General features: G+C 40.5%; 1 protein-coding gene across 1 annotated transcript in view; it reads right to left on the minus strand.

The window, feature by feature from the left end:
• The window catches only part of TEX14 (testis expressed 14, intercellular bridge forming factor), a 733,261-nt gene that overhangs the window by 611,166 nt on the left and 101,092 nt on the right, over window positions 1-21,003 (minus strand). The window contains exon 5 of the mRNA XM_053705409.1: window positions 15,919-15,939. Within this exon, the coding sequence (XP_053561384.1) occupies window positions 15,919-15,939 (21 nt within the window). The remainder of the gene's footprint in view (window positions 1-15,918; window positions 15,940-21,003) is intronic.

The raw sequence follows: 21,003 nt of genomic DNA on the forward strand, positions 1-21,003 counted from the left end.
GTATCTGAATCTGTCTGAGGAGGAACCCTTTCTGAAACAGAGACTTCTCCCTCAGACATCAAATCCCTCGCTCCCACTTCAGAGCGCTGTGAGGGTATATCGGATACGGCTACCAAAGCGTCAGAATGCTCATAATCTGTTCTTAAAACGGAGCTATCACGCTTTGCGGGTAACACGGGCAGTTTAGATAAGAAGGCTGTAAGAGAATTATCCATGACTGCCGCTAAGTCTTGTAATATAAAAGTGTTAGACGCACTAGAGGTACTAGGCGTCGCCTGCGCGGGCGTAACTGGTTGTGACACTTGGGGAGAGGCAGACAGGCTACTCTCGTTACCTTCAGTTAGAGAATAATCTTAGGCCACATTTTTAAGTGCAACAATATGATCTTTAAAGTGTATAGACATATCAGTACAAGTGGGACACATTCTGAGAGGGGGTTCCACCATGGCTTCTAAACACATTGAACAAGGATTTTCCTTAGTGTCAGACATGTTTAATAGACTAGTAATATATACAAGCAGGCTTGGAAATCACTTTAATCAAATAAAAAACACAATTTGAAAAAAACATAATTTATGCTTACCTGATAAATTTATTTCTCTTGTAGTGTATTCAGTCCACGGATCATCCATTACTTGTGGGATATTCTCCTTCCCAACAGGAAGCTGTAAGAGGATCACCCACAGCAGAACTGCTATATAGCTTCTCCCCTCACTGCCATATCCAGTCATTCGACCGAAACAAGCCGAGAAAGGAGAAACCATAGGGTGCAGTGGTGACTGTAGTTTAATTAAAATTTAGACCTGCCTGAAAAGGACAGGGCGGGCCGTGGACTGGATACACTACAAGAGAAATAAATTTATCAGGTAAGCATAAATTATGTTTTCTCTTGTTAAGTGTATCCAGTCCACGGATCATCCATTACTTGTGGGATACCAATACCAAAGCTAAAGTACACGGATGATGGGAGGGACAAGGCAGGAACTTAAACGGAAGGAACCACTGCCTGTAGAACCTTTCTCCCAAAAACAGCCTCCGAAGAAGCAAAAGTATCAAATTTGGAAAATTTGGAAAAAGGATGAAGCGAAGACCAAGTTGCAGCCTTGCAAATCTGTTCAACAGAGGCCTCATTTTTAAAGGAACAGGTGGAAGCCACAGCTCTAGTAGAATGAGCTGTAATCCTTTCAGGAGGCTGTTGTCCAGCAGTCTCATAGGCTAAACGGATTATACTCCGAAGCCAAAAAGAAAGAGAGGTTGCCGAGGCCTTCTGACCTCTCCTCTGTCCAGAGTAAACAACAAACAGGTTAGATGTTTGGCGAAAATAGTAGCCTGTAAGTAAAACTTCAAGGCACGGACTACGTCTAGATTATGCAAAAGATGTTCCTTCTTTGAAGAAGGATTAGGACATAATGATGGAACAACAATCTCTTGATTGATATTCTTGTTAGAAACCACCTTAGGTAAAAACCCAGGTTTTGTACGCAGAACAACTTTATCTGAATGAAAAATCAGATAAGGAGAATCACAATGTAAGGCAGATAACTCAGAGACTCTTCGAGCCGAGGAAATAGCCATCAGAAACAGAACTTTCCATGAAAAAAGTTTGATATCAATAGAATGAAGGGGTTCAAACGGAACCCCTTGAAGAACTTTAAGAACCAAGTTTAAGCTCCATGGAGGAGCAACAGGTTTAAACACAGGCTTAATTCTAACTAAAGCCTGACAAAATGCCTGAACGTCTGGAACTTCTGCCAGACGCTTGTGTAAAAGAATAGACAGAGCAGAAATCTGTCCTTTTAAAGAACTAGCTGATAATCCTTTGTCCAAACCATCTTGGAGGAAGGACAATATCCTAGGAATCCTAACCCTACTCCATGAGTAATTCTTGGACTCACACCAATGAAGATATTTACGCCATATCTTGTGGTAAATTTTCCTGGTGACAGGCTTTCGTGCCTGTATTAAGGTATCAATTACTGACTCGGAGAAGCAACGCTTTGATAGGATCAAGCGTTCAATCTCCATGCAGTCAGTGTCAGAGAAAGTAGATTCGGATGATTGAAAGGACCTTGTATTAGAAGGTTTTGTCTCAGAGGCAGAGTCCATGGTGGAAAGGATGACATGTCCACTAGGTCTGCATACCAGGTCCTGCGTGGCCACGCAGGCGCTATCAATATCACCGATGCTCTTTCCTGTTTGATTTTGACAATCAGACTCGGGAGCAGAGGAAACGGTGGAAACACATAAGCCAAGTTGAAGAACCAAGGCGCTGTTAGAGCATTTATCAGTGCCGCTTCTGGGTCCCTGGACCTGGATCCGTAACAAGGAAGCTTGGCGTTCTGGCGAGACGCCATGAGATCCAATTCTGGTTTGCCCCAACGGAGAACCAATTGAGCAAACACCTCCGGATGGAGTTCCTATTCCCCCGGATGAAAAGTCTGACGACTTAGAAAATCCGCCTCCCAGTTCTCTACACCTGAGATATGGATCGCTGACAGGTGGCAAGAGTGAGTCTCTGCCCAGCGAATTATCTTGGAGACTTCTGACATCGCTAGGGAACTCCTGGTTCCCCCTTGATGGTTGATGTAAGCCACAGTCGTGATGTTGTCCGACTGAAATCTGATGAACCTCAGTGTTGCTAGCTGAGGCCAAGCCGGAAGAGCATTGAATATTGCTCTTAACTCCAGAATATTTATTGGGAGGATTTTCTCCTCCTGAGTCCATGAACCCTGAGCCTTCAGGGAGTTCCAGACTGCACCCCAACCTAGAAGGCTGGCATCTGTTGTTACAATTGTCCAATCTGGTCTGCGAAACGTCATACTCTTGGACAGATGGGCCCGAGATAACCACCAGAGAAGATAATCTCTGGTTTCCTGATCCAGATTTAGTAGAGGGGACAAATCTGTGTAATCCCCATTCCACTGACTGAGCATGCATAATTGCAGCGGTCTGAGATGCAGGTGCGCGAATGGCACTATGTCCATCGCCGCTACCATTAAGCCGATTACTTCCATGCACTGAGCCACCGTGGGGCGCGGAATGGAGTGAAGAACACGGCAAGCATTTAGAAGTTTTGATAACCTGGACTCCGTCAGGTAAATTTTCATTTCTACAGAATCTATTAGAGTCCATAGGAAGGAAACCCTCATGAGAGGAGATAGAGAACTCTTTTCTTCGTTCACTTTCCACCCATGCGACCTCAGGAATGCCAGAACTATCTCTGTATGAGATTTGGCAATTTGAAAGCTTGACGCCTGTATCAGGATATCGTCCAGGTAAGGAGCCACCGCTATGCCTCGCGGTCTTAGGACCGCCAGAAGTGAGCCCAGAACCTTTGTAAAAATTATTGGGGCTGTAGCCAACCCGAATGGAAGAGCTACAAATTGGTAATGCCTGTCTAGAAAGGCAAACCTCAGGAACTGATGATGATTCTTGTGAATCGGAATGTGAAGGTAGGCATCCTTTAAGTCCACTGTGGTCATGTACTGACCCTCTTGGATCATAATGACGGAACTCTGAGGAATTTGTTTAGGATCTTTAAATCCAAAATTGGTCTGAAGGTTCCCTCTTTTTTGGGAACCACAAACAGATTTGAATAAAACCCCTGTCCTTGTTCCGTCCGCGGAACTGGATGGATCACTCCCATTACAAGGAGATCTTGTACGCAGCTTAGGAATGCCTCTTTCTTTATCTGGTTTGCAGATAATCTTGAAAGGTGAAATCTCCCTTGTGGAGGAGAAGCTTTGAAGTCCAGAAGATATCCCTGAGATATGATCTCCAACGCCCAGGGATCCTGAACATCTCTTGCCCACGCCTGGGCGAAGAGAGAGAGTCTGCCCCCTACTAGATCCGTTGTCGGATAGGGGGCCGCTCCTTCATGCTGTCTTAGAGGCAGCAGCAGGCTTTCTGGCCTGCTTGCCCTTGTTCCAGGACTGGTTAGGTTTCCAGGCCTGCTTGGATTGAGCAAAATTTCCCTCTTGTTTTGAAGCAGAGGAAGTTGATGCTGCACCTGTCTTGAAATTTCAAAAGGCACGAAAATTAGACTGTTTGGCCTTTGATTTGGCCCTGTCCTGAGGAAGGGTATGACCCTTACCTCCAGTAATGTCAGCAATAATTTCTTTCAAACCAGGCCCGAATAAGGTCTGCCCCTTGAAAGTAATGTTGAGTAATTTAGACTTTGAAGTCACATCAGCTGACCAGGATTTGAGCCGTAGCGCCCAAAGCGCCTGGATGGCGAATCCGAAATTCTTAGCCGTTAGTTTAGTCAAATGAACAATGGCATCAGAAACAAATGAGTTAGCTAGCTTAAGAGTTCTAAGCTTGTCAACAATTTCAGTCAATGGAGCTGTATGGATGGCCTCTTCCAGGGCCTCAAACCAGAATGCCGCCGCAGCAGTGACAGGCGCAATGCATGCAAGGGGCTGTAAAATAAAACCTTTTCTTAAGGTAACCCTCTAATTTTTTATCCATTGGATCTGAAAAAGCACAACTGTCCTCAACCGGGATAGTGGTACGCTTTGCTAAAGTAGAAACTGCTCCCTCCACCTTAGGGACAGTCTGCCATAAGTCCCGTGTAGTAGCATCTATTGGAAACATTTTTTCTAAATATAGGAGGTGGGGAAAAGGGCACACCGGGCCTATCCCACTCCTTACTAGTAATTTCTGTAAGCCTTTTAGGTATTGGAAAAACATCAGTACTCACCGGCACTGCATAGTATTTATCCAGCCTACACAATTTCTCTGGCACTGCAATTGTGTCACAGTCATTCAGAGCAGCAAATACCTCCCCAAGCAATGCACGGAGGTTCTCAAGCTTAAATATAAAATTAGAAATCTCTGAATCAGGTCTCCCCGATTCAGAGACGTCACCCACAGACTGAAGCTCTCCGTCCTCAGGTTCTGCATATTGTGACGCAGTATCAGACATGGCTCTTACAGCATCTACGTGCTCTATATCTCGTCTAACCCCAGAGCTATCGCGCTTGCCTCTCAATTCAGGCAATCTGGATAATACCTCTGACAGGGTATTATTCATGATTGCAGCCATGTCCTGCAAAGTAATCGCTATGGGCGTCCCTGATGTAGTTGGCGCCATATTAGCGTGCGTCCCTTGAGCGGGAGGCGAAGGGTCCGACACGTGGGGAGAGTTAGTCGGCATAACTTCTCCCTCGACAGACCCCTCTGGTGACAATTCTTTTATAGATAAAGACTGATCTTTACTGTTTAAGGTGAAATCAATACATTTAGTACACATTCTCCTGTGGGGCTCCACCATGGCTTTTAAACATAATGAACAAGTATTCTCTGTTTCAGACATGTTTGTACAGACTAGCAATGAGACTAGCAAGCTTGGAAAACACTTTAAAGCAAGTTAACAAGCAATATAAAAAATGTTGCTGTGCCTTTAAGAGAAACAAATTTTGACAAAATTTGAAATAACAGTGAAAAAAGGCAGTTACACTAACAAAATTTTTACAGTGTATGTAACAAGTCAGCAGAGCATTGCACCCACTTGCAAATGGATGATTAACCCCTTAATAACAAAAACAGAATAATAAATGACAAAAATGTTTTTTTAAACACAGTCACAACAACTGCCACAGTCTACTTTGATTGTTACCCTCCTCAAACACGACTTTGAAGCCTTTTGAGCCCTTCAGAGATGTCCTGTATCATGCAGAGGGAAGCTGAATGTCTGTCAGTATTTTTAGCTGCACAGAAAAGCACTAAAATAGGCCCTTCCCACTCATATTGCAACAGTGTAAAGCCTCAGGAAACTGTCTCTAGGCAAAAATCAAACCAGCCATGTGGAAAAAAACTAGGCCCCAATAAGTTTTGTCACCAAACATATATAAAAACGATTAACATGCCAGCAAACGTTTTATATTGCACTTTTATAAGAGTATGTATCTCTGTTAATAAGCCTGATACCAGTAGCTATCACTGCATTTAAGGCTTAACTTACATTAATCCGGTATCAGCAGCATTTTTCTAGCAAATTCCATCCCTAAAAATATATTAACTGCACATACCTTATTGCAGGAAAACCTGCACCCCATTCCCCCTCTGAAGTTACTTCACTCCTCAGAATATGTGAGAACGGCAGTGAATCTTAGTTACTTCTGCTAAGATCATAGAAATCACAGGCAGATTCTTCTTCTAATGCTGCCTGAGATGAAACAGTACACTCCGGTACCATTAAAAATAATAAACTTTTGATTGAAGTTAAAAAACTAACTATAATACACCACTTTCCTCTTACTACGTCCATCTTTGTTGAGAGTTGCAAGAGAATGACTGGGTATGGCAGTGAGGGGAGGAGCTATATAGCAGCTCTGCTGTGGGTGATCCTCTTGCAACTTCCTGTTGGGAAGGAGAATATCCCACAAGTAATGGATGATCCGTGGACTGGATACACTTAACAAGAGAAAACGTTACTGTGCCTTTAAGAGATAAAAAGAGCACACAATTTTACAAAACAGTGAAAAATGCAGCAATTCTACTGAAATTTTCACAGTATGTACCTAAAGCCTTAATAAGATTGCACCACAAGTTTCAAAAACCGGAGCAGCCTAAAGCCAACACCCGGTTAAAAATAGTACAGCACCTTGCCACAGCCTTGCTGTGGCCCTACCTGCCCTTAGGGGTCAGATTTGGGGGAATATAGCTTCTATAAGGCCCTCAAACAGCAGCAGGACCCTCCATGTGAAGCAGCATGAACTTCTCTGCAATTCTAACTGCGCATCTGAGGCGCAAAATTAGGCCCCTCCCACTCTACTCCGGAGTTGTGAGGCCTAGTAAATCACTCTTAAGTGACTAAAAACCAGCCATGTGGGTAATAACCCCAGAAAGAACCCCAAAAGGACTTTCAAAGTGTCTACAAACGATATTTTTCTTGAATAAACAATTGATTGCCCTGAATCAGTGTCAACCAGCATAATAAGCCCTGTTATGTAAGCATTCAATTCCTTACTAAGTCTGTGACCATAGCTTACCCTCCCCTTATGGGGATATTGTCAGTCTCTTCTAGCATTATCTCAGTCTTGTCTAGAAATAAATGACTGAACTTACCTCATTGCAGATTACCCTGCAAACCGTTCCCCCCAACTGAAGTTTTCTGGTACTCCTCAGTCCTGTGTGGGAACAGCAGTGGATTTTAGTTACAACATGCTAAAATCATTTTCCTCTCAGCAGAAATCTTCATCACTTTTCTGCTAGAGAGTAAATAGTACAAACCGGTACCATTTAAAATAACAAACTTTTGATTGAAGATAATAAAAACTACAATTCTAACACCACATTCACTTTACCCTCCCGTAGAGAGACCCTAGTGCTTAGAGCCGGCAAAGAGAATGACTGGGGGGTGGAGCTAGAGGGGGAGCTATATGGACAGCTCTGCTGTGTGTGCTCTCTTTGCCACTTCCTGTAGGGAATGAGAATATCCCACAAGTAAAGGATGAATCCGTGGACTGGATACATCTTGCAAGAGAAATCATATGCTCTGCCTTATTTTCAAAAGAAAATGTTTGGTTTCATATTTCTCTTAAGCAGCAAGAGGAACTAAACAGGCACTGCAACCTACAGAACTTTCCTAAAAAAAAAGCAGACTCAGAAGAGGCAAACATGGCAAAATGGTAGAATTTGGAATAGGAATGTAAAGATGAGAAAATAGCTGCCTTGCAAAAAATTTTTAATGAAAGCTTTATTTCTAAAGCCTCAAGAGGTGGTGACTGCTCTTGTAAAATAAGCAGTAATACGTTCAGGGGCAGAGTGGATAAATAAGGAAGAATTTCTGAATTATTTTTGAATTTCAAGGCCCATACCACATTCAAGTTAATAATAAATCTCTCTTTAGCATGTTTTGGTGCTGGACAGAGATATGGTACTACAATTTCCTGACTGATGTTTTAATAAGAAACAACCTTAGGGAGGAAAGATTAGTTTGTTCTGACAACTGCTTTATCCTGATGAAAAATCAATTAAGGGAAATCACAAGATAGAGCACAAAGCTCAGATGGCCAAGACATCACATGAATATCCAGACCAAGCATTGATTCAAACGACTGAGCCTGAAGAACGCACAAAAGTTTAAGGGACATTAAACACTAAACAATTGCTAGATAGAAAGAGGCATTCAAAGAAAAGATTTGTCTGAGAATAACATGTAAATGTATTTTTTAAAGTTTCATTAGTTGTTTAAATAGTGACAAAATAAGTGTAATGTTTTAATGTATGATATATAAAAAAAATGGGAGCTGCTATGCTGTAACTTAGGTTACCTTCTCTGCTATGGCCAATTAGGGACAGTTATAAATAGGTCACTAGAGTGTGCAGCCACTGGCTGTATGGAATATAACAATGTTCTGCACTTCCATTTCTAAAAGAAACTGAAAGGCTAACAGGATACAGGAGAAGTGGACAAAATAAATGATAAAAGAAAACTGTATTTTTTTTATATATAAGAATTATCATTTTATGTTACCATCTCAAATTGTTTAAAGGGACACTGAACCCAAATTTTTTGTTTTGTGATTCAGATAGAGCATGACATTTTAAGCAACTTTCTAATTTACTCCTATCATCAATTTTTTTTTCATTCTCTTGGTATCTTTATTTGAAATGCAAGAATGTAAGTTTAGATGCCGGCCCCTTTTTGGTGAACAACCTGGGTTGCCCTTGCCGATTGGTGGATAAATTCATCCACCAATAAAAAATTGCTGTCCATAGTACTGAACCAAAAAAAAGCTTAGATGCCTTCCTTTTCAAATAAAGATAGCAAGAGAACAAAGAAGAATTGATAATAGGAGTAAATTAGAAAGTTGCTTTAAATTGCACGCTCTATCTGAATCACACAATAAAAAATATGGGTTCAGTATGCGTTTAATGTCCCTTTAAAGTTCCATGGAGGGGGCGGAGCTAAGCCAGCCATGATGGTGGACACATGAAGGAAGAGCCCCTTGTGTAGTTGAAGCAAGATATGAGTGTAAGCTACATATAGAATACAGAGAACGGCACTAAAAGCAATTTAAGTTAGCCCTTGGTGGTTGCCTAATATTATTTGAACACATCACCCACGCTTATAAGCAGAAAAGGTGAGCACAATGGCGCTGTGAGAGAGGGGCCTGCAACCAAATAAGTTACCGGACAGGAGGGGAGCCACGCAGTAAGCAAAATAGAGACCTCTGAGAAGGGAGATTTCAGCTACAAGCTCCGGTAAGATAAATAGCATCTGCACGAACGACACACTTTAACACAGAGGGTGCCAGGAACAGCAACGCAGTTGGAAGCCATAAGTGTTTGGGAGCCACGTGGGTAGCGAAATTAACAGTTGGGGCTACTTAACAAGGATACAACTATATCGGTGCAGAAATATCTGCAAGATATGAACACAGAAGTTATAGCCAAGATGGGGAAATACTTCTAGGAATATGTGCGCAGCACAAGGCGAACAGACAGGTGGAAAAGAGCGCTACATACATAATGGTTTCACTTTTCCTCACACAGACCACAGGTTAATGTCAGTATGAAAGAAGGAGACTCCTCATAAACAGCAAAAATAATAAAAGCTACTATATGATGCTAAAGAACTTTGCATATTATTAAAGAGAGAAAAGGAACATACATATTAAAGAATATTATGTGCATCACTTTCTCCATTACATATCACGCTATAGGGCTACAGATTCTGGCTGCTGAGGTGAAAGTGAAAAGGCAGAATTTAAAAGTGTATGTTTTTGTTTTTACACGAAAACTTTGCAAATCTCGGCATGGCAGCTAGGAGACACAATAAAATGACAACACCAAGTAAGCTGGGGGCTGCTCATGATTTCTTTAAACCAACCAAAGGAGATAAAACAAAAGAAAAGGGAGAGGTAGTGCTAGAGGAGGAAATGGAATCTGATGGGGAATCAACTAAAGATGTTGGATCTGATACTCCAGTCACTAAGGCTGATATTAAACACCTACGGCTAGATTTAGAGTTCTGCGACCAAAGGGGTGCGTTAGCTACGCGTGCTTTTTTCCCCCCGCACCTTTTAAATACTGCTGGTATTTAGAGTTCACAGAATGGCTGGGTTTTCAGTGCGTTAGGCTCCAAAAAGGGAGCGTAGAGCATAATTTAACGCCACTGCAACTCTCGATACCAGCGGTGCTTATGGACGCGGCCAGCTTCAAAAACGTGCTCGTGCACGATTCCCCCATAGAAAACAATGGGGCAGTTTGAGCTGAAAAAAAAACTAACACCTGCAAAAAATCAGCGTTCAGCTCCTAACGCAGTCCCATTGTTTTCTATAGGGAAAGACTTCCTACGTCTGCACCTAACACTCTAACATGAACCCCGAGTCTAAACACCCCTAACCTTACACTTATTAACGCCTAATCTGCCGCCCCCGCTATCGCTGACACCTGCATATTATTATTAACCCCTAATCTGCTGCTCCGTACACCCCCGCAACATACATTAGTTATGTACCCCTAATCTGCTGCCCCTAACACTGCCGACCCCTATATTATATTTATTAACCCCTAATCTGCCCCCCACGTCGCCACCGGCTACCTACAATAATTAACCCCTAATCTGCCGATCGGAGCTCACCGCTACTATAATAAATGTATTAACCCCTAAAGCTAAGTCTAACCCTAACACTAACACCCCCCTAAGTTAAATATAATTTTTATCTAACAAAATAAATTAACTATTATTAAATAAATTATTCCTATTTAAAGCTAAATACTTACCTGTAAAATAAACCCTAATATAGCTACAATATAAATTATAATTATATTGTAGCTATTTTATGATTTATATTTATTTTACAGGCAACTTTGTATTTATTTTAACCAGGTACAATAGCTATTAAATAGTTAATAACTATTTAATAGCTACCTAGTTAAAATAATTACAAAATTACCTGTAAAATAAATCCTAACCTAAGATACAATTAAACCTAACACTACACTATCAATAAATTAATTAAATAAAATACCTACAAATAACTACAATTAAATAAACTAACTAAAGTACAAAAAATAAAAAAAGCTAAGTTACAAAAAATAAAAAAATATTTACAAACATTAGAAAAATATTACAACAATTTTAAACTAATTACACCTACTCTAAGCCCCCTAATAAAATAACAAAGACCCCCAAAATAAAAAAATGCCCTACCCTATTCTAAATTAAAAAAGTTCAAAGCTCTTTTACCTTACCAGCCCTGAAAAGGGCCATTTGCGGGCATGCCCCAAAGAATTCAGCTCTTTTGCCTGTAAAAAAAAACATACAATACCCCCCTCAACATTACAACCCACCACCCACATACCCCTAATCTAACCCAAACCCCCCTTAAATAAAACTAACACTAAGCCCCTGAAGATCTTCCGACCTTATCTTCACCATTCCAGGTTCACCGATCCGTCCTCGGAAGTCTTGATCCAAGCCTCGGAAGTGTTGATCCAAGCCCAAGCGGGGGCTGAAGAGTGACGTCCATCCTCCGGCTGAAGTCTTGATCCAAGCGGGCAGAAAAGGACACCCGGACCGGCAAACATCTTCTTCCAAGCCGCATCTTCTATGTTCTTCAATCCGATGACGACCGGCTGATCTTCAAGACCTCCAGCGCGGATCCATCTTCACCGACGACTTCCCGACGAATGACGGTTCCTTTAAGGGATGTCATCCAAGATGGCGTCCCTCGAATTCCGATTGGCTGATAGGATTCTATCAGCCAATCGGAATTAAGGTAGGAAAATTCTGATTGGCTGATGGAATCAGCCAATCAGAATCAAGTTCAATCCGATTGGCTGATCCAATCAGCCAATCAGATTGAGCTCGCATTCTATTGGCTGATCGGAACAGCCAATAGAATGCAAGCTCAATCTGATTGGCTGATTGGATCAGCCAATCGGATTGAACTTGATTCTGATTGGCTGATTCCATCAGCCAATCAGAATTTTCCTACCTTAATTCCTATTGGCTGATAGAATCCTATCAGCCAATCAGAATTCGAGGGACGCCATCTTGGATGACGTCCCTTAAAGGAACCGTCATTCGTCGGGAAGTCGTCGGTGAAGATGGATGGATCCGCGCTGGAGGTCTTGAAGATCAGCCGGTCGTCATCGGATTGAAGAACATAGAAGATGCGGCTTGGAAGAAGATGTTTGCCGGTCCGGATGTCCTCTTCTGCCCGTTTGGATCAAGACTTCAGCCGGAGGATGGACGTCACTCTTCAGCCCCCGCTTGGGCTTGGATCAACACTTCCGAGGCTTGGATCAAGACTTCCGAGGACGGATCGGTGAACCTGGCATGGTGAAGATAAGGTAGGAAGATCTTCAGGGGCTTAGTGTTAGGTTTATTTAAGGGGGGTTTGGGTTAGATTAGGGGTATGTGGGTGGTGGGTTGTAATGTTGGGGGGGGGGTTGTATGTTTTTTTTTACAGGCAAAAGAGCTGAATTCTTTGGGGCATGCCCCGCAAATGGCCATTTTCAGGGCTGGTAAGGTAAAAGAGCTTTGAACTTTTTAATTTAGAATAGGGTAGGGCATTTTTTTTTTATTTTGGGGGTCTTTGTTATTTTATTAGGGGGCTTAGAGAAGGTGTAATTAGTTTAAAATTGTTGTAATATTTTTCTAATGTTTGTAAATATTTTTCTATTTTTTGTAACTTAGCTTTTTTATTTTTTGTACTTTAGTTAGTTTATTTAATTGTAGTTATTTGTAGGTATTTTATTTAATTAATTTATTGATAGTGTAGTGTTAGGATTAATTGTAGGTAATTGTAGGTAGTTTATTTAATTTATTTATTGATAGTGTAGTGTTAGGTTTAATTGTAACTTAGGTTAGGATTTATTTCACAGGTAATTTTGTAATTATTTTAACTAGGTAGCTATTAAATAGTTATTAACTATTTAATAGCTATTGTACCTGATTAAAATAAATACAAAGTTGCCTGTAAAATAAATATTAATCCTAAAATAGCTACAATATAATTATTATTTATAGTGTAGCTATGTTAGGGTTTATTTTACAGGTAAGTATTTAGCTTTAAATAGGAATAATTTATATAATAAGAGTTAATTTATTTCGTTAGATAAAAATTATATTTAACTTAGGGGGGTGTTAGTGTTAGGGTTAGACTTAGCTTTAGGGGTTAAAAAATGTATTAGAATAGTGGTGAGCTCCGGTCGGCAGATTAGGGGTTAATGTTTGAAGTTAGGGGTCGGCGATGTTAGGGAGGGCAGATTAGGGGGTTAATACTATTTATTATAGGGTTATTGAGGCGGGAGTGAGGCGGATTAGGGGTTAATAACTTTATTATAGTAGCGGTGCGGTCCGCTCGGCAGATTAGGGGTTAATAAGTGTAGGTAGGTGGCGGCGACGTTGGGGGGGGGGGCAGATTAGGGGTTAATAAATATAATATAGGGGTCGGCGGTATTAGGGGCAGCAGATAAGGGGTACATAGGGATAACTTATCTGGCGGCGGTGTACGGAGCGGCAGATTAGGGGTTACAAAATTTAATAGAGTGGCGGCGATGTGGGGGGACCTCGGTTTAGGGGTACATAGGTAGTTTATGGGTGTTAGTGTACTTTAGAGCACAGTAGTTAAGAGCTTTATAAACCGGCGTTAGCCCAGAAAGCTCTTAGCTAGTTTTTTTTTCGGCGGCTGGAGTTTTGTCGTTAGATTTCTAACGCTCACTTCAGCCGCGACTCTAAATACCGGCGTTAGAAAGATCCCATTGAAAAGATAGGATACTCAAATGGCGTAGGGGGATCTGCGGTATGGAAAAGTTGCGGCTGTAAAGTGAGCGTTAGACCCTTTCCTGACTGACTCCAAATACCAGAGGGCGGTAAAAACCAGCGTTAGGAGCCTCTAACGCTGGTTTTGACGGCTACCGCCCAACTCTAAATCTAACCGCTAGTCTCTAAACAGGACATTACCTCCATTTTTGATAAAATGTGGGAGAAAATGGACGCACTTCAAAATACAGTATCAAACAGCCTATCTGAGATTAAGCAAGATATCTCTGAATTAGGCACCAGGGTTGAAACCTTAGAGGAGAAAGAAGAGTCCATGGAGGAAGATATGACAACAGTTAGGCAACAACTCTCTGATCAGCAGCAAGAACTAGCGGAAGTAAATGATAAATTGGAAGACCTAGAGAACAGGAGCAGGAGATGTAATATTCGCCTGAAAGGTATTCCTGAGTCCATAGCAACACCAGACCTATCCGCTTATTTACTACAATTGTTTCAAACAATCACAGGATCCACAGAAGAAGGGAAATACCAAATGGAGAGAGCTCATAGAGCTCTGAGAGCAAAGCCCAAAGATACAGACCCTCCAAGGGACGTGATCACTAAACTACTACGATTTCCTGAAAAAGAGGAGCTCATGATGGCGGCGAGGAAAAACCCAACTTTCAAATTTAAAGGATCTGTTATACAGTTATATCAGGACTTATGTGTAAAAATGCTACAAAAAAGATTTGCCCTACGCCCTTTGACTCAGCTGCTACGGAAGAACCAGATCATATATAGATGGGGATACCCCTTCGCTCTCTACATACACCACGAAGGGAAAATCATTACGCTCAGGGAAGCACAAGATGTTCCTGGAGTGTGCCAGATACTCAAATTGGAATGTCCAGATGTTCCAGATAACCAACAAGACAACAATAAAAGGCCTTTTCAACCGCAAAGAGGAGTCCAGCAAACGGAGAGATGGACAAAAGTGTCCAAAAGAAAACAAAAGACCTGATGGACTAATTAGAGACATGGACCTGATATGTTACTTATGCTGACTTCTGTCTCTTTGCCTTCTCCTGTGGGGGAAATGAGGAAATATGGCTTGGAGGCTCTTTGTCTCCACTTTAGTGTGAGTAAGCGACAGAGGATGGTGGGATTAGCCGCCATCTCTCTGTCAAGATAACAAGTTTAGAATTAGTAATTACGAAATGCTTAATATTGCTGACTGACCTAATTGAAACACCTCATAGATAGTTAGGAGTGTAATCCTTTTTTTAAAAAATTTTTTTGGAGACTAACCTGTTTACGTTATGAGCAAGATGAACCAGGTCGTTCAGAAGTTAAAACACTCAAGTCCCATTCTATAATGGGAAAAAGCTAGAATGTTCTTACTATAACTACATGTTTAACCAGAGCAAGATGTTTTTATGGGAGTTACAAAACTTACACATTGTTCATGATGCATACAATTGTTTAACCATAGTTAAAATGTGGTTCTTTATTTTTATTTTAAGTACCGTCGAGCAGTATTGTGACAAAATTTTCCTTCAGAGAGCTGAAAATCAGAGAATGGAAAACAGGTGTGAGAGCGTGATGGAAATGCTAAGCAGGTACAGAGGGGAGAGGAGGGAGGAAAATACAAATGGTAGCTAAATTACAGATAATATCTCACAATGTAAGAGGTCTAAATACAGATATAAAGAGAAAGACAGCACTTGCAGAATACCACAATCTAGGAGCCAAAATCATATTTCTACAAGAGACACACTTCGTACATCAACAAATACCCAAATACTGGTCTAAACATTTTCAGCAACATTTTCATGCCACAACTGACAGCAAAAAGAGGGGGGTTTCTATCCTCATACATAACTCACTCCAATTTACCAAGGAAGAGGTAATAAAAGACAAGGGAGACAGGTATCTAATAGTTAGGGGTATTATACAGGGAATGCAGGTTACACTCTGTAACATATATGCTCCAAATGAGCAGCAACACACCTTTTTTTAACAATCTTTCACATATATTAACTCAATGGTCGTAAACAAGAATTATCTTGGCAGGAGACTTTAATATCAACTTAAACACATATAAAACAGATGCTTCCCCCAAAATTACAAGCAAACAACTAAGACTCCAATCTATCTCTAAATCTGTTAGGGAAACTCTGGAGAGTCATAACATTTTAGATACTTGGACAGAGCTATATGGCCAGACAGTAGACCAAACCTACTATTCACCTGCACATAGAAAATACACCAAGATCGATTATATATATATTAGTCAGACACTGCTACCTAGTTTAGTATCATCGAGTATCCATGCCTCAGTGTGGTCGGACCATTCTATAATTCAAATACAAATGGAAGGGATAATAAACATAAACAGACAGAGATCCTGGACCTATGATCCAGTATTATTAAAACAGCCGGATATACACTCCAGCATTCTTGAAAATCTTAAAGAATACTGGAGAACGAATTCAAACCCTCTAAGTGGCCCGACAATTACATGGGCACCTCATAAACCTTATATGAGAGGGATGTTGATAAAAGAAAAAACAAAATATACGAAAAAAATTAGAGCAGCAGTTGATTCACTGCAACAAGAAATAGAAGATCTAGAGAGAGTACACAGATCCACAATGTCGCAGGCAATCGTAGATAATCTGGCTCAAAAAAGAAAATCACTTAATAAAATCCTTAAGAAAAACTCCCTTAGATCAATGCACAAATTAAAAATATTTTATTTTTTATACGCAAATAAACCGGACAGATATCTTGCTTACAAGTTGAGGGAAAGAACGAAAGACATGACAATTAGGCAAATCCAAAAGCCAGATGGGAATGTAACCTCACACCCAAAAGAAATTGCAGATTGTTTTGCTCATTATTATGAGACCCTTTATAATGGGCACACAGCCCAACACACCACACAAACAGAGGTTCTTAAGTCCCAATTATTAGAGAGGGCGGGTATACCCAAATTAGACAAGGAGGGAGCAGAAGCAATGGACGCAGAGATTACTAGGGAGGAAATCAATTTAGCAATACGAGACCTTAAAAATGGAAAAGCTCCGGGACCAGATGGTTTTTCGGGGGAGTACTACAAATTGTTTAAAACAAATTTGATTTCCCACTTGCACAAATTTTGTAATGATATTATGCAAGGTGCTCAGATCCCCCCAGACTTACTCCGAGCGAAGATAGTGGTAATTCCAAAACCAGGGAAAAATTCTAAACTACCCCAAAATTACAGAATAATTTTGTTAATTAATCAAGATGTAAAAATCTTTACGAAAATATTAGCAAATAGGCTTAAACTACATTTACCCTCTATGATCCACCCCGACCAAGTAGGTTTCATAAAAGATAGGGAGGCCCCAGATAATGTACGTCGCACAATAGCCATGGTAGAGTATCTGGGGGGAACAGAAACGCCTTCTCTGCTTCTATCGCTGGATGCAGAGAAGGCATTCGATAGGGTGGATTGGTCATATATGTTGGATGTCCTAAAACATGTGGGATTTGGGGAGAAATTCATCAAGGCTATAGGGAATCTTTACTCGGCCCCATCGGCCATAGTAAGAGCAGCAGGATACCAATCAAGGCCCATTAACATATTAAATGGTACCCGCCAGGGATGTCCGCTATCACCACTCTTATTTGCCCTATGTGTGGAACCACTGGCGGCCTGTATACGGAACACAAAAGATATTAAGGGTATACAATTAATTAAGGGGGAACATAAATTAACACTATTTGCGGACGATATTTTATTAACGCTCACCCAACCTATGGTGTCCCTTCCCAATCTCTATAAATTATTAGACGAATTCTCTAGTATATCGGGATTCAAAATTAACTCGGACAAATGTGAGGCTCCCAATATCACTACCAACCCACACACAAAAATTAATAGAAGCCAACTTTGATTTCAAATGGGCTAGACATTCTATCAAATATTTAGGGATATATATCACTACCACATTGGAAACCTTATTCCAGGCAAACTATTCCCCACTTTTTAAAATTATTAGGAAGGACATAATGAAATGGAAGAAGGGTAGCTTTTCGTGGTACGGGAGACTTTCAGCAGTAAAAATGAATGTCCTACCAAGATTATTGTACCTATTCAGGGCCCTCCCTATTAAAGTTCCACAAAAGGAGTTAGAAGATCTCCAATCAGACATAATTAAATTCATAAGAGGTAACAAAACGGCTAGAATAGCCGCACATACCCTAAAACAACATAAAAATATGGGGGGCATGGGAGTACCCAACATGGTGGACTACTATCAGGCAGCTAGGCTAGCACAGGCTACATTGCTAGCTAAAGACTGTAGAGATCTCACTTGGCCCTCTATTGAAGCAGATATAGGGGGAATGAATAATGCAACCGATATTATTTGGAATCCCACTGTCATAACACACAGGCCACTAAGAAAGTTAAGGGTTACGGAAGACACTAAACAGATCTGGCTCACTCTCACAAAGATGCTGAAGTTAATCCCAGCGCAATCTCTGACAACTCCAATAAGAACACTATTACACACTGATTTCCAGATACAGATAACAAAATGGGAGAATAAGGGATTGTACAGAGTGGCAGATTTTTTGGACAAGGGGAAAACGATGACATACACACAGCTAAGGGAAAAAATACACCCAATTGATCTTCAATGGTTTTTTATATCTACAAGTCTCTAGTGCTATCAATAAATTCAGACAAGGCAATGCATCCACCACATACACCACTTTGGAACGGCTCATAATGTCACCTAATAGGAAAAATAAAATTATCTCACAGATTTAGCAATTCAGGAAGCTTAGAATCAAACAAAGCTAAAACTACATGAAAGATGGGAACAAGACCTAGGGGAAATACACGAAAAGGAAGAATGGCAAAATATTTTTTCCAAGATTAGTAGAGGATTATAGAAAACGCACTCAAGACTTCATATAGATGGTACCTCACACCATTAAATTCATCACATTATACTCCCCAGAGAAACAGGCTATGTTACAGAGGCTGTACAGAGATCGGATCTTATATTCACATGTGGTGGGAGTTCCCAAAAATAAAACCTACATGGGATAACCTTGCAAAACTACTGGAGACAATACTGGGGGACACATGTAAGCTGACAGCATCTCAAGCTCTACTACACATTCCACAGGAATCTTTCAACACATTAATCAATATTCTCTGCACTGCTACAAGAACATGCATAGCTAGGTACTGGAAAGTGGGGGCTCCAAGGTGGTCTGAAGTAATAGACAAAATAGAGGATATCTATACGATGTCCGAATCCGCAGCGTGGATGCAGGACACATCAGGCCACTTGCAAAACCGATGGATACATTGGATAATGAATAAACATAAAATAGATAGACTTAACCACTTGGATATCACTGATACAGAGCCTGCTGAAAGGGATTCCAACATATGATTACAAAGTCTCTCACACGTAGGAACAACGACTAAAGAAAAGAAATAACATAATTTATGTAAGAACTTACCTGATAAATTCATTTCTTTCATATTAGCAAGAGTCCATGAGCTAGTGACGTATGGGATATACATTCCTACCAGGAGGGGCAAAGTTTCCCAAACCTCAAAATGCCTATAAATACACCCCTCACCACACTCACAAATCAGTTTAACGAATAGCCAAGAAGTGGGGTGATAAGAAAAAAGTGCGAAAGCATAAAAAATAAGGAATTGGAATAATTGTGCTTTATACAAAAAAATCATAACCACCACAAAAAGGGCGGGCCTCATGGACTCTTGCTAATATGAAAGAAATTAATTTATCAGGTAAGTTCTTACATAAATTATGTTTTCTTTCATGTAATTAGCAAGAGTCCATGAGCTAGTGACGTATGGGATAATGAATACCCAAGATGTGGATCTTCCACGCAAGAGTCACTAGAGAGGGAGGGATAAAATAAAGACAGCCAATTCCGCTGAAAAATAATCCACACCCAAAACAAAGTTTAAATCTTATAATGAAAAAAACTGAAATTATAAACAGAAGAATCAAACTGAATCAGCTGCCTGAAGTACTTTTCTACCAAAAACTGCTTCAGAAGAAGAAAACACATCAAAATGGTAGAATTTAGTAAAAGTATGCAAAGAAGACCAAGTTGCTGCTTTGCAAATCTGATCAACCGAAGCTTCATTCTTAAAAGCCCAGGAAGTAGAGACTGACCTAGTCGAATGAGCTGTAAACCATTGAGGCGGAGTTCTACCCGACTCAACATAAGCATGATGAATCAAAGACTTTAACCAAGATGCCAAAGAAATGGCAGAAGCCTTCTGACCTTTCCTAGAACCAGAAAAGATAACAAATAGACTAGAAGTCTTTCGGAAATCTTTAGTAGCTTCAACATAATATTTCAAAGCTCTAACTACATCCAAAGAATGCAACGATCTTTCCTTAGAGTTCTTAGGATTAGGACACAATGAAGGAACCACAATTTCTCTACTAATGTTGTTAGATTTCACAACCTTAGGTAAGAATTTAAATGAAGTTCGCAACACCGCCTTATCCTGATGAAAAATCAGAAAAGGAGACTCACAAGAAAGAGCAGATAATTCAGAAACTCTTCTAGCAGAAGAGATGGCCAAAAGAAATAAAACTTCCCAAGAAAGTAATTTAATATCCAGCGAATGCATAGGTTCAAACGGAGGAGCTTGAAGAGCTACTAGAACCAAATTCAGACTCCAAGGAGGAGAAAATGACTTAATAACAGGTTTTATACGAACCAAAGCCTGTACAAAACAATGAATATCAGGAAGACTAGCAATCTTTCTGTGAAAAAGAACAGAAAGAGAAGAGATTTGTCCTTTCAAGGAACTTGCAGACAAACCTTTATCCAAACCATCCTGAAGAAACTGTAAAATTCTAGGAATTCTAAAAGAATGCCAAGAAAAATGATGAGAAGAACACCAAGAAATGTAAGTCTTCCAGACTCGATAATATAACTTCCTAGATACAGATTTGCGAGCCTGTAACATAGTATTAATTACGGAGTCAGAGAAACCTCTATGACTGAGAATCCTGATGGAAAAAAGGACCTTGCGATAGAAGGTCTGGTCTTAACGGAAGAGTCCACGGTTGGCAAGTAGCCATCCGGACAAGATCTGCATACCAAAACCTGTGAGGCCATGTTAGAGCCACCAGCAGAACAAACGAACGCTCCTTTAGAATCTTGGAAATCACTCTTGGAAGAAGAACTAAAGGCGGAAAGATATAAGCAGG

The sequence above is a fragment of the Bombina bombina genome, chromosome 3 (assembly GCF_027579735.1).
Source record: "Bombina bombina isolate aBomBom1 chromosome 3, aBomBom1.pri, whole genome shotgun sequence".
Lineage (NCBI taxonomy): Eukaryota > Metazoa > Chordata > Amphibia > Anura > Bombinatoridae > Bombina > Bombina bombina.